This window comes from Saccopteryx leptura, chromosome 2 (genome assembly GCF_036850995.1).
Source record: "Saccopteryx leptura isolate mSacLep1 chromosome 2, mSacLep1_pri_phased_curated, whole genome shotgun sequence".
NCBI lineage: Eukaryota > Metazoa > Chordata > Mammalia > Chiroptera > Emballonuridae > Saccopteryx > Saccopteryx leptura.
In genome coordinates this window covers 165,850,405-165,864,692 of record NC_089504.1, presented here as the reverse complement: position 1 = coordinate 165,864,692, position 14,288 = coordinate 165,850,405, and the positions used below count along the sequence as shown (strand labels likewise).

At 40.7% G+C, this 14,288-nt stretch overlaps 1 protein-coding gene across 4 annotated transcripts in view; it reads left to right on the top strand.

The window, feature by feature from the left end:
- USP12 (ubiquitin specific peptidase 12) overlaps nucleotides 1–14,288 on the top strand; it is a 113,203-nt gene that overhangs the window by 50,258 nt on the left and 48,657 nt on the right. For all 4 annotated transcript variants that reach the window (XM_066369240.1, XM_066369239.1, XM_066369241.1 and 1 more), the window contains exon 2: nucleotides 13,619–13,699. In XM_066369240.1, the coding sequence (XP_066225337.1) occupies nucleotides 13,619–13,699 (81 nt within the window). The remainder of the gene's footprint in view (nucleotides 1–13,618; nucleotides 13,700–14,288) is intronic.

Sequence of the window (14,288 nt, the reverse complement as noted above, 5' to 3'; positions counted from 1 at the left end):
ACAATTTGTGGATCTTGTTGAGGTTTTCCTGCTTCAACTTTGTTGAACTTCTTGGATGTATAAATTCATGTCTTTCATCACATTTGGGAAGTTTTGGGCCGTTATTTCTTCAGGTTTTATTTTTTTGTTTCCTATTTAGCCTGCTTGTTCCTTTCCCGCTTCTTCTGGTATTTTCATGATGCATATGTTGATATGTTTGATGGTGTCCCTTGGGTCCCTCAGCGTTTGTTCATTTTTCTAAATTATTTTTCCATTGTGCTTCTCATACTGTATAACTTCAAATGCCTTGTTTTTGAGTTCATTGATTCTTCTGCCTGCTCAAATCTTCTGAACTGCTTTAGTAAATTTCTTATTTCAGCTATTTATTGTGCTTTAAAAAGAAAGCAAAGAGAAATTCTAGAATTATTATTATTATCTCTTTATTGACATTCCCTATTATTTATGCAGCAGTCTCCTGATTTTCTTTAGTTCTTTGTTGTTTCTTTTAATTATTGGAGCATATGAAAGACAATTGATTTAAAACCTCTGACTAGTACTTTCAATGCCTGGAATTTCTCAGAGATTGTACTGTTGTTAAATTATTTTCTTCCAAAAGTGCTATATTTTCCTGTTACTTTATAATTTTTGTTAATTCTTTTGTTGAGAGCGAGACTATTAATAATGTGAAACTCTGGGAATCAGACTCTCTGTCTCAGTGATTGCTTTTGAGTGTTGTAGTAATCTGTATAGTGACTTTTCCAAACTAATTTTGCAAAATCTATATTCTTTGTTGGGTGCGGTCGTTGAAGTTTCTGTTCTGTTATCTCTGGTCAGCTTGTGACATGACAGAGATTTACTTAACTGGAACCCCCCCACATACACACTTAAAAAGGACGGTTGCTGTAGTTCAAGAGGGTGGGAACAAATGCAATCTTTGCTGTTCCTCAAAGTTTGGATGTCAAGGTCCCCATGCCCACCTCTGCTGTGGGGCTGTGAGGAGGAGTGGTGTCTGGTTTGCACACTCCACTCTCTCAGATTCAGCAGCCTCTCCCTTCACCGGCCATTCTCCTGCTTGTTGGAAGTGTTCTGAGGTAGGTGATTTGATGGACTTTTCAGCTTAATGGTTTTGGTGGAATGTCTGGCCCCTGGAACTTCCTACTGTTCCATTTACTGTGACACGTCATTCCACCCTTGCTTATGTTTGAATATGACTGCTCATGCTGCCAACTGCAACCAGTTTCTTTCTATATTTGACAAAACTATTTGAGTTTGATGATAACTTTACCTTTTACCATATTGAGTTTGATAATAACTTTACTTAGCTTCTGGAATCTGAAGTATGGATTCTGTTGTAATAATAAGAGGGTAATTAAATCCGTCAATAATTTACATGACTTTGATTTCACTTTAATTTGGTAATACTTGTATCTGTGCAGTGGTTTTCTTTATAGGAGCAGGAGGGCAGGACATTTGGACTCGCTGCCATTCATGTTGGAGACTGTACCTCCCTGTTCTGTCTGTAGACTGCTTTGTGCTGGCCCAGTTCTCAGACAGTGTCTGCAGCCCTCTGAGATGTGCTGTGATGGTGCAGTGTCCATGCTGAGCCTGAGTGCATCTAAGGGTCTTTGTACAATCTGTGCAGCACATTTTAACTTGGATGGTAGAGTTAAAACTAGAGGAGGCCATTTTATAGGGTCTAGACCAAGATTCTTAGAATGACTGCACATCAGGGTGGAACCCCCATAGGCTTTCTCAGTGACTTTGGGAATACCAGTCTTTTCAGAGTTCATCTGAAAGTAGGAGTGAGAAGAGGCAAAGGAAATATTTGAAGCTTACTGTGCCAACATGGTTCTAAACATCTTCTATATAGTTTTCAGAAACAGGCCATGATGAAGGTGTTGTTTGCCCTGTTTTGCAGATTAGGAAATTGGAACTGAAAGGGATGAAACATCTTGTCTTAAAACCACACTTGGTGATTCTATATTGCTGCTATTTTAGAATTATAGCATTTTAGATTTGCAGTAGATACCATAAAGCTGGCATCTTGCTGATGAGAAAAGCGAGGCAGAGTGATTTGTGGAAGGTGGTCCTGTTAGAACCAGATCAGTGGCCCTGGCCAGGTAGCTCAGGTGGTTAGAGCGTCATTTGGATATCCCGAGGTTGCGGGTCCGACACCCACTCAGAGCACATATAAGAATCAAAACAACAAATTTCTCTATCGTCTCTCTCCAAAGCCATCAAATCAGGTAGAACTGGGCCAGTAGTGTATGCCTCCTGACCTGCAGGCCTTCGCTCAGTCTGTTGCACAGCCAGCGGCTGGAATGTTTGCGTTTACTCATGTTTTTCAGGGCTCTGACTTTGCCAGCATAAAAAGCTGTAATGTAAACACTTATGAGGCTTCATTCTTTAGTTCTGTCTGTTTATGAAACCCTTCTCCAAGCTCTGGTTCTCAGTGTGATTCCTGTTCTGACATCCTATAGTCCATGCTGGGCTGTAGCATAGTTTGGTACTTATTCTCTCTTCTATAACTTTAAAATTTTTCTACCTGTACGTCATCATGAAAAGTTAATTTTTATTCAGTACACTCCCTGATTAGATTGTGACTTTAAAGTTTTTTTTCTTAGTGTTTTTTTTTATCTTTTACAGCACTGTATATCACAACTTGATTGATTTCACCCACTGTGAGACTAGAGGCATTTCTTTACAGTTAGACATAATTGTACATACTTAAATCCTGGAACAAAAGTTTAACTGACCATTGTGTACTCTTAGTAGGGAGATGTATTGTGATTTATTCTGTTTTACTCAAAAAGAAAATGATAGTTGTGTGCTACAGTTTGAAAATCACATTCTCCAACTTCTCAACACAGTGTTAGACATTGAGATGCTTACTGAATTTTACCTTTTCTTGAAGGACTACTGCTTTGAGACTATTTTATGATGTCTGAAACTTAGGATATGGAAAATTGTTTTTTTATAAAAATTTTTGTTGTCTTTGATACAGTTTCAGGGACACAGAGACTTCCAGAAGATCAAGTATGGGCTCTCAACCTTGAGTTTCTTTGTTTTCTTGTATAAGAGATAAAAACTTGTTTCTCATGTCTTCTGTACCCTGGCTTCATTTATTCCTCTTTGTCGTGTTTGCATTCTCGCATGGACTCTTTCTGTGCCTCCAGAACTTTCCCTAGTTTACCGAGGCCACTTGCTTCTCTTAGCTTTGGGAAGCCTTTCCTAGCTGCTGTGGTAGTTCTCCTTTAGGCGCTGTCCTGATACGACTCTCTTCAGTATTAATCTTGGAATGATACATACTGGAATCTGAGATAGGATTTAAAAAACGAAAGTGGGAAATATGTGTTGTATTTTCTCTCATTTGTAGTAAATAAAATGAAAGTTGCCTAGAAACTAATGGTGTGTCATAACTAGTATAAAAAAGGAAGTTTTTTTTTCTTTCTATTTTTCTGAAGTGAGAAGCGGGGAGACAGACAGACTTCCACATGTGCCCAACCGGGATCCACCCAGCAAACCCACTAGGGGGCGATACTCAGCCCGTCTGAGCTGTTGCTCCATTGCATCCGGAGCCATTCTAGCGCCTGAGGCGGAGGCCATGGAGCCATCCTCAGCACCTGGGCCAACTTTGCTCCAGTGGAGCCTTGGCTGCAGGACGGGAAGAGAGAGAGAGAAAGAAAGGAGAAGGAGAAGGGGAAGGGTGGAGAAGCAGTTGGGCACTTCTCCTGTGTGCCCTGGCCTGGTATCAAACCTAGGACTTCCACACACCAGGCCGACGCAGGACTAGGAAGTATTTTTGATAAGTACATTTTCTAAATAGTAGATGTTCATACTTTTACATTTTAATCATTTTTTGTTTCTTGATAAGCTATAGTAAGTTCTCTATTTTCTTAAACAGTATATACTGAACATATATAATTAGCTTTTCAAAATGATGTGTCTTCATGAATGCTATTTTTGTACCATATTTTAACTTGAGATTGTGGAGATTTCCTTAACTTCCGGGTTATCAGTTTGCTTTTGTGTAATTTGCATCTTTCTCATAATGGCAGCATGGTCGCAGTCAGATACAGGATTTCCATGGTTGACTATGTAAAAATTATTTAATGGGAAGCAGCCATCTCCCAGCTTATTTTCTTTTTATCTATTTGCAGATGATATCATCAAAATAATAAATCAAAGGTGTCCTTTTAATGTCAACTTATTCTTTTTTTACTTGCATGATTAATTTTGGGGGGCATAAAAATGAATCATTCCTTAGCATTCTAAGAATTCATTATAGGTAGGTTTCTGAGGATTTGATACTAGGCCCTAACGTGTATTCAGAATTTTGTTAATGTTTGACCTTTCATAGACTATCCAACATTTTATCCTTAATGTTTAATGAGATTGGAAGAGCCAAAAGATTCACATGTTGTTAGAAAGATGGGCATAGGAGATACTATAGCTACCCATATCTTTATATATGCCGTAACCGAAGTCCTGTCTCCAGTTTTACAGAGTTAGTGGCGTACCCAGGACCAAACTCAGGTCTATAGCTTTGCTAATTCAGTGCCACTTGTGCTATACCATGGTCTCTCTACAGCCATAACACAGCATTTACTGGTGGCCAGAGGTGCAACTTCGTTATAAAAGTAGTTAAGTCCTGGGTTTGTACTGTACAGCATGCTGACTGTAGTTAATTGTACTGTGTTGTATGTTTGAATGTTGCTAAGAGAGAAGATCCTGAAAGTTATCAGGGAAAAAAAGAATGTATTTATATGTGGTAATGTTAACCAGATTTATTGTGGTGATTATTTTACAGTATAGTTTAATCAAATCACTATGTTATACTGTACACCTGAAACTAATTATAATGTTATATGTGAATTATATCTAAAGAAAATAAAAAGCCTACACATTTCCTAATTTTAATAAAAATTTAGTTTTAATAAGTAGCATACTGACAGGAATATTGATTAAAAATATTACCAAATCTTAATTTTGTTTCTTCAGCACAGACATTTTGTTTCTCTTTTTCTTTTCCTCCTTGATTTTATTTACTTATTTTATTGAGTCTTCTAAAGAGCGGTTTTAGGTTTATAGGAAAATTGAGGGAAGGTACAGAGATTTCTCATATGTCCCTGCCTGCACACATGCATAGCTTCCCTCATTATCAACGTCCCTCATCAGAGTGGTGCTGCATATGTTAAAATTGATTAACCTATATTGATACATCAAAATCACCAGAAGTTCATAGTTTTCAATACAGTTCATTTTTGGTCTTGTGCATTCTATGGGTTTGGAAAAATGTATAAAAACATGTATCTATCATTATTACATCATACAGATGTTCACTGGCCTAAAATCCTCTGCGCTCTGCATATTTATCCCTCCATCTCCCTGACCCCTGGCAACCAGGGATTTTATCTTATTTTTTTACTGTCTCCATAGTTGCCAGCGATATTTTTACTTTCAATTATTGTAACTTTTATATTTAGGAGTTTTGTTTGGTTTTTTGAAAAATCTGCTTGGACTTTATATCCTTGTTCTTATAATCGAATCTTTGTTGTTTCTTGGCACATGTTAAGCATTTGTCTTATATCATGTTTGAAATAGTTCTAATACTTAATGTCTTTGAGTTTAATTTGGCTGTGTTTCTGCTAGCTTTTATGTGGGGTACTTTGTTTTCCTGTTTTTATGTTTGTATGTGCTTTTTGACTGCGAGTCCTGACCTCTTTGAATTCTGCTTGTGGGAGCTTTGTGGGATGGGTTAAATTTGTCTTCCTGAGTGAATTGTAAGTCTGCTATTTGAGGAGTAGAAGGCACTATCACACAGATTCGCTTTGAATTACATCTTGTGCTTGACGTTTGTTTCTTTAAAGATTGTACAGCTTGTGTGAATTTGAGTCACAAACTTTCATGAGGGCCAATTTGTGGTTTTGGAAGTTTGGAAGATATTTATCACCCCCTACTCATCCAGTGCCAAGGAAAGTCAGGCAATTTTCCCTGTGTCTCTTTCTGTGGTACAGAATTATTTCTTGTCCTCTCAAATTACATTGAGGACATGCCCCTTTTGGGATCACAGTGTCATGCTAGGTCTTCTGTTGACCTCCCTATCTGGGGTGGGCCCTAAGTTTTAGTGCTGGTTTTCCATATTCCATTCCATTCTTCTGTCAAAAGAAAGGCTAAAGGTCACTAGGGTTGGCAAATACCCTTAATGGAAATCTTTTGGGTACTTCCTTATCTTCCAGGGCTCTGCCATCATTTTGTTTTTTGCTTTCTGTAGTCTTTATTTTCTCATTAGCTTAATAAATTATTATTATTTTTAATTTAAAAATTTATTCACCTTTTGGCTGTTTTCATCAGAGTCATGAATATCCAATTGCTTCTTCATGATGAGTTCTGTAGTAATAGGTACTGAATATAAAAATAACCTTTTGTGTAAGTTACAAAAATGGAGACAGTACAGTCAGAAGTAAATGTCTTCTTCCTTCTCTCTGTGTGTGTGATGTACTCATAAAAGACAAGTGAATCTTAATGCCTATGAAAGCCTTAGAGCAGAAATTCTTAACTGAACACAATGCCATTTTTTCTGAGCAAAGGAATATTGATTTCAGCCTGATGGGTGGTTGCACAGTGGATTGACTGTTGACCTAAGATGCTGATGTCCCAGGTTTGAATCCCCAAGGTTGCCAGCTTGAGCATGGGGTTGCTGGCTTGAATGTGTGATCATCAACCTGACCCCATGGTCACTAGCTTGAGCTCAAAAGTAGCTGGCTTGAAGCCCAAGGTTGCTGGCTTGAGCTGCCCGATCATGGCATGTATAAGAAGCATTCAGTGAGAAACTAAAGTGATGCAGCTGCACGTTGATGCTTCTCATCTCTCTCCTTTCCTGTCTCTTAAAAAAGAAGAATTACTGATTTTATAAAGCATTGTTAATTTTAATAGGATCATATTTCTCAGGTGTTGAAATGGAAATACTGATTTGCCCTAGTATCAATTTAAATCTTGGGATGCTTGGTTGACTATTATTGGACATGATAGAGTTTATTGGTCTTCAACAAAATATTCCAGGGATGTATATGTTTGAGAACTGTAAAGATGCTGAAAAGTGTATAGCAAAATTTTGGCTTTGTGATTGGTTTTCACTGGTTACATCTAACTCTAGTGTTGAAGACTTTTTTTTTTTTTTTTTGTAACAGAGAGAGAGGGACAGACAGACAGGAAGGGAGAGAGATGAGAAGCATCAGTTCTTTGTTGCAGCACCTTAGTTATTCATTGATTGCTTTCTCATATGTACCTTGACCAGGGGCTACAGCAGACCAAGTGACCCCTTGCTTAAGCCAGTGACCTTGGGCTCAAGCTGGTTTGTGTTGCTCAAACCAGATGAAGCCACGCTCAAGCTGGTGACCTCAGGGTCTCGAACCTGGGTCTTCCACATCTCAGTCCTACGCTCTACCCACTACGCCACCGCCTAGTCAGGCTGAAGACACTTTTAAGTTAAAAGACTGCTCTTTAGAAACTGGATATCTTAGTATACTCTTTAGCTTTATATGTAGTTAGAATTTGGCTAAGATAGGAATGTACTCTGATCATTTCTGCAGAGAAAATCCTGAATCCATGCCATAATAATATAGTCTAGCATTCACAGAATCAGCAATAAGCATCATCATCATAGTAAAGTCTACTATGCTATACTTTATTTAGTTTAGAACTATCATGGAGTAAATTTCATTCTCTGTTTGTACTTTCCATTTCAACCTTGCTTCATCTGGAACTATATATAAACCTTCACTGTTGAATTGTGTTGCTTCGTGTATGTTGATTAGCCTGACTTGCCTGGAGTTTTGTGTTAATATTATAATGTCCTTAGAAGAATGAATGGAAATGATGGAATGTTGAGTTAGAAAATACTTTAGAAACTTTCCTAATCTTTTAATTTTTAAAATATAATTAGCTGTGAAACCGTATTTGTTTATTAGTTTTACTTGGAAACCCAACAGATAAACTTGGAACTGGGGATTTTGAAAATCACTGAGGAGACCCCTTTTATTTCGCAAATGAAGATTCTTAACTTCGGAAAGGTTAAATAGTGATAGTCTGTTTCCACTTTCTCAAGTTTGGCTGCTTCTTCCCAGGTTTCCTTGGATTGCACTCTGCTCTGATAGGCTTTGGGGAGTGCTGCTTTTGAACCTCCAGGGGCTGCTTTGTGAACTGGTCAGACAGAGGAGAGAATCTTTTTTTTTTTTTTTTTTGTATTTTTCTGAAGCTGGAAACGGGGATAGACAGTCAGACAGACTCCCGCATGCGCCCGACCGGGATCCACCTGGCACGCCCACCAGGGGGCGACGCTCTGCCCACCAGGGGGCGATGCTCTGCCCCTCCGGGGCATCACTCTGCTGCGACCAGAGCCACTCTAGCGCCTGGGGCAGAGGCCAAGGAGCCATCCCCAGCGCCTGGGCCATCTTTGCTCCAATGGAGCCTCGCTGCGGGAGGGGAAGAGAGAGACAGAGAGGAAGGAGAGGGGGAGGGGTGGAGAAGCAGATGGGCACCTCTCCTGTGTGCTGTGTGCCCTGGCCGGGAATCGAACCCGGGACTTCTGCACGCCAGGCCGACGCTCTACCACTGAGCCAACCGGCCAGGGCCTTTTTTTTTTTTTTAAATGATAGCTGTCTCATTTGTTTCTTATGGTTTTTGTTTCCTTCTCTTATTTCTTAGCTTTTTTTTCCTTCTTTTCCAAGTGGGAGGAGGGGAGATATAGAGAGAGGCAGACTCCCTCATGCACCCCATCTGGGGCTGTGCTCTCAACCAAGCTATTTTCAGAGCCCAGGGCCAATGCACTCAAACCAGTCGAGCCATGGTTATAGGAAGGGAAGAGACAGAGAGAGACACACAGAGAGAGAAAGTATAGAGAGAGGGATGGAGAAGCAGATGGTCACTTCTCCTGTGTGCCCTGACCGGAAATTGAACCTGGGACATCCACACGCCAGGCTGACACTCTACCACTAGGAACTGGCCAGGGCCTCTTAGCTTTTTTAAAAAAGAATTTAATATTTATTGGGTAGCCCCCATGTGCCAGACACAGGATGAATGAGACCCAGCCTGGTCCCCATGGAACTCAATCCCAGCCACGCAGGTCAGGACAGAGGGGTCTGGTGTCACCCCGCTTCCTTTCTTTCTCTAGGCTCCAATGCAGGAGGGAGTAGAGTGGGGACAACTTGCTTCCTTTCTGCAGTCTTTCTCACCATGTTTTTCTGTTCCCAGACACCAGTTCCCTCTTCTAATTAGTCTCTCAGAAATGATCGCAGCCAAAAATTTAGTGGTTGAATAAGTAAACTAGACTCCTGCGTAAAGGGCAGGACCACTGAGGTTGACAAATGATGCTGTACTTGTTCAAGCATTTGAGAGTTTGTCCTTGACTGTCCAGGAACATAATAACTGAACTCAGTAGGTGGTGTCACAGTTATTTCTTAACTTTTGCATGGAGCAGGTGATATTTTTAAATATTATTAACTCATGAGAGTAGGTTTTTTTCCCTTCTTGGGATTGAAGGGAAGGGGGAGAAGAGAACCAACATTTATAGGGCATCTGCTTATGTAGCAGGCACTGCCAGATGCCTTTTCAAAAGTTTAAATTTTGATTATTTGTAGTTGTTACCTTTGACCTAGATTCTTGAGTTCAGCAAAGAAACCATTCAGAGCCCAAGAACTCTAGTGCAAGAGGAAGTTTATTTAGTGTATAGAAACAAAGTATACTCAAAGAGATTTGAGCAGTCTTTTAGACTTTAGAAAGTCACAGGGACAGAAGAGTGAGCCAGTGGGGCTGCTTGGACTCAGGAAACAAGTTACAGAGGCAGAAGAAGGGCCCTTAGAGAGAGAAAGCAAAGATACATGCCTGGCGAAGAAAGGCACAGGTGTGCTCTAGAGAGAGAGTGTGCTCTGGGTCTTTTGCCTTAAGAGTTTTTCTCTGTTTTCTAAAAACAGGTATTTTGTGGAGGTTCCGGAGAATCTCAATAGAATATTCATTAGCTTTCTGGTTGTTTCCTTTAATATGCTGATTCATCAAAATGAGCGTATAGGGCAGTGGTCGTCGACCTGGTCTCTACCGCCCACTAGTGGGTGTTCCAGCTTTCATGGTGGGCGGTAGCGGAGCAACCAAAGTATAAATAAAAAGATAGATTTAACTATAGTAAGTTGTTTCATAAAGATTTGTTCTGCCAAACTTAGCGAAAATCCGACATAAAGTACTTGGTAAGTAATTATTATTATATGCTTTAACTTGCTGTAACTCTGCTTTATAAATTTTATAAAGTAAAGTTACTTCTCTACTTTATAAATCACCATTACTGTGGAACCAGTGGGTGGTTAGAAAATTTTACTACTAACAGAGATACAAAAGTGGGCGGTAGGTATAAAAAGGTTGACTATCCGTGGTATAGGGTCAGGGTTGTAGTCTCTACTGATTGGTCTGTACTAAGGTAGGAGGTCATTGGTTATTGCATCTGAAGCTAGCTACCCATGGTGTTGTTTTGTCTGGTTTTGCTGCTTCTGTGGGCACAGAGCTGAAACACAACTGAAGGCTAGTTGTTTGACCAAATCACTAGTTTGACTAAAGCTCTGTGTCTGTGGTCAGCAGGCTGAAGGCCTTGTTCCTAAGATAATTTGATGCTAATCAGATTCTCATTATCCTGAGGGCTTAATGCTTAAGGGAGTGACCCTGCATAGGAGAATGAGGCAGGTGAGTCAGGCTGGATGAGGCCAGTTTGAATTAGTGTCTGTCTCAGTTTCCCCATTCCATTTGCCAAGGAATTTCCTAGCTTCTTATTACTATCCTGCCTCATAACTACCCTATAAAGTAGTTGGTAACATTTTCATTTTATATCATAGTTAGAAAACAGTTACAGAGAGGCTAATAGCTTGGCCCATAGTCAAAACTTGAAGGTAAGGGGATGGGGAGGGGCTTTCTAAGCAGTCCTTGAAAGAATGTGGTACATATGGGGGTAAGTGAGACATCTGGGGTGTGACATGTGATTGGGATTACACTGAGAGATAATGGTTACATGTTCTGTCCTCAGTTCATCCTAAGGCCCTAAATGCTTTCCCACGGTGTGTGTAACTGACATCATTCCACCTAGATAGACGAGATGTATGAGGTATTTTGGATAATAGCACCTATTCTTTCTGTGTCTCTTTTTTGTAGGCAAGAGTGTATACTCATTTGAAAAAAATTCACTTTGAATTCTTACAGTAGGGGGTAAACATCTGGGCTTAATGCTTGTTTTGAACTTGGGTGAAGAAACTTTGTGACAGAATACTTGAGCTGATAGGAATAGAGAGTGTGGCATGCGACATTCTCATGAAGACCATTTTGGTCAGTGGGTCTTGCAGTTGTAATCATTGAATTTGATGTTATAAAATAGTTATTGGTAGCCTAGGTTAGAAATAAATGATATTTGTAAACTAGTTATTATGTCAGGAATTTATATAAATCCTAAAAATAACACACACACACACACACACACACACACACACACACACACACAGAGTGCTGGATGGCTGGAAGATGTTAGAGGAAATACCTAGTTTTAGTACAGCGGTTGGCAAACTTGTGAGCCACATGTGGCTCTTTGACCCCTTGAATGTGGCTCTTCCACAAAATACCACGTGTGGGCGCTACCTCGGTAAGGAATGTACCTACCTATATAGTTTAAGTTTAAAAAATTTGGCTCTCGCCCTGGCCGGTTGGCTCAGCGGTAGAGCGTCGGCCTGGCGTGCGGGGGACCCGGGTTCGATTCCCGGCCAGGGCACATAGGAGAAGCGCCCATTTGCTTCTCCACCCCCCCACCTCCTTCCTCTCTGTCTCTCTCTTCCCCTCCCGCAGCCAGGGCTCCATTGGAGCAAAGATGGCCCGGGCGCTGGGGATGGCTCCTTGGCCTCTGCCCCAGGCGCTAGAGTGGCTCTGGTCGTGGCAGAGCGACGCCCCGGAGGGACAGAGCATCGCCTCCTGGTGGGCAGAGCGTCGCCCCTGGTGGGCGTGCCGGGTGGATCCCGATCGGGCGCATGCGGGAGTCTGTCTGACTGTCTCTCCCCGTTTCAAGCTTCAGAAAAATACAACAACAAAAAAAATGGCTCTCAAAAGAAATTTCAATCGTTGTACTATTGATATTTGTCTCTGTTGACCAATGAGTTTGCCGACCACTGTAGTAGATCGTGACCATCAACCCACGCAGTCCTTTTTATCAGCATATACTTATTTTCAGGCTTGATTCATCGAAGTTGAGGATGGGTTGTTTAACAAAGGCCTGGGCTTCCCAGAGTCAGGAATACACCTCTGTCAGGAGACAGCAGGCTGGACTTCTGCACACTAAAGGTGGTGGTAACTGTATGCCATTACCCTTGAAGGGGCAGAGTGTGTGTGCTGGAGTTTTGTGTTAATCTGCTTTTCTTTTTTTATTCAACATTGTTTTTGAGAAGTAGCCATGCTTTTGTATATAAATCTAGTTTATTCTGACTCGACTACATGCTGTCATATTGTACAGAGTATCTAGATGGCCGTTAGCTCTGCAGTCATCAGTGATGCTTCAGTAAACATTCTTGTCACCGTCAGTTCTATGTGAGAATTTTATTTTTTTTTTTGTATTTTTCTGAAGCTGGAAATGGGGAGAGACAGTCAGACAGACTCCCGCATGCGCCTGACCGGGATCCACCTGGCACGCCCACCAGGGGGCGATGCTCTGCCCCTCCAGGGCGTCGCTCTGTTGCGACCAGAGCCACTCTAGCGCCTGGGGCAGAGGCCAAGGAGCCATCCCCAGCGCCCGGGCCATCTTTGCTCCAATGGAGCCTCGCTGCGGGAGAGGAAGAGAGAGACAGAGAGGAAGGAGAGGGGGAGGGGTGGAGAAGCAGATGGGCGCTTCTCCTGTGTGCCCTGGCCGGGAATCGAATCTGGGAATCGAATCCAGGACTTCTGCACGCCAGGCCGACGCTCTACCACTGAGCCAACCGGCCAGGGCCTCTATGTGAGAATTTCTCGGGTATATACCCACGAAGACTTGTTAGACCACTGAATATATGCATTTTAATTTGACAAAACTCAGCTCTCTGAGATTGCTATCAGATTACAAACTCCTGTTTGAGTACATGATGCAGCAGGGGCTTTAATTATATTGGTTAGATAAAAGGAATAAGTTAAGGCAGTCATTCCTTTCAAACCTTTCTTTTTTAAAAAAAATATTTTATTCAATTTTCAGAGAGGAGAGAGAGAGAGAGAAAGGGAAAGAGGGGGAGAGAGAGAGAGAGAGAAGGAGGGAGGAGCAGGAAGCATTAACTCCCATATGTGCCTTGACCAGGCAAGCCCAGGGTTTCGAACCGGTGACCTCAGCATTTCCAGGTCGACGCTTTATCCACTGCGCCATCACAAGTCAGGCCAGGGCTGTCATTCCTTGTTCCAGGCCTTGTTTACATGAGGAAATTTGTGCAAGCTAGGTTTTAGTAATATAATTAAAAGCCATTATTCTTCACTATTCTTTTTTATTTCAACAGTGTTAGGTAGTTATAAGGAACATAGTTTTTTAAAAGATGTCTGCATAATGCCTGGGTAATTGTGATAATGTTATTAAAGTATTCTAAATGTTAAGATTTTTCTTTTTTTATAGGGCGCCAATGCCTCGGCATTAGAGAAAGAGATTGGTCCAGAACAGTTTCCAGTCAATGAACACTACTTTGGATTAGTCAATGTAAGTATTCACTGATGCTTAGCCTTCAAAAGTATGGTTGGAAGTAGTTTTAAAAATGATGATGAAAACTTGTTTATGTGTGTCAGTAAACTTGATGCAAAGAAACTTCATCTGGAATTTTGAAATTATCTAATGGAAGGGAACAAAGTTGTCTGATGACTTAAGAGTCTAAGGATAGAACAGTTTCTACTTATAAGCCTAATTTCTTCCTATTCTGTGTCAGAATTTCTCATAACCAAAATTTTATATGGCTTAGACCAGACAGATGATCTCTTGAGTCTTTGAGAATTATTTATATGTACACATATAAGTAATCTAAATAGTTTATAAATGCCTCCATGTGTTGATAGGGTCTTTGTCAATTTACTTCTAGCATTGTTCTAGTATAGATACAAAATTACAAAATATAGGAAAAAAATACATCCCAGGTCTTGTGGGTAATTCCAGTAATTATACATAGTTAAAACTTTGGAAGAACCTTCTTTGGAATTTTTAACTCTGCAACATCAGAGTTAAATAATTGTTGTGATTTATACTATTATACTATACTGTTAGGTGGATCTATGGTGAGTGTTTAATATATATGATA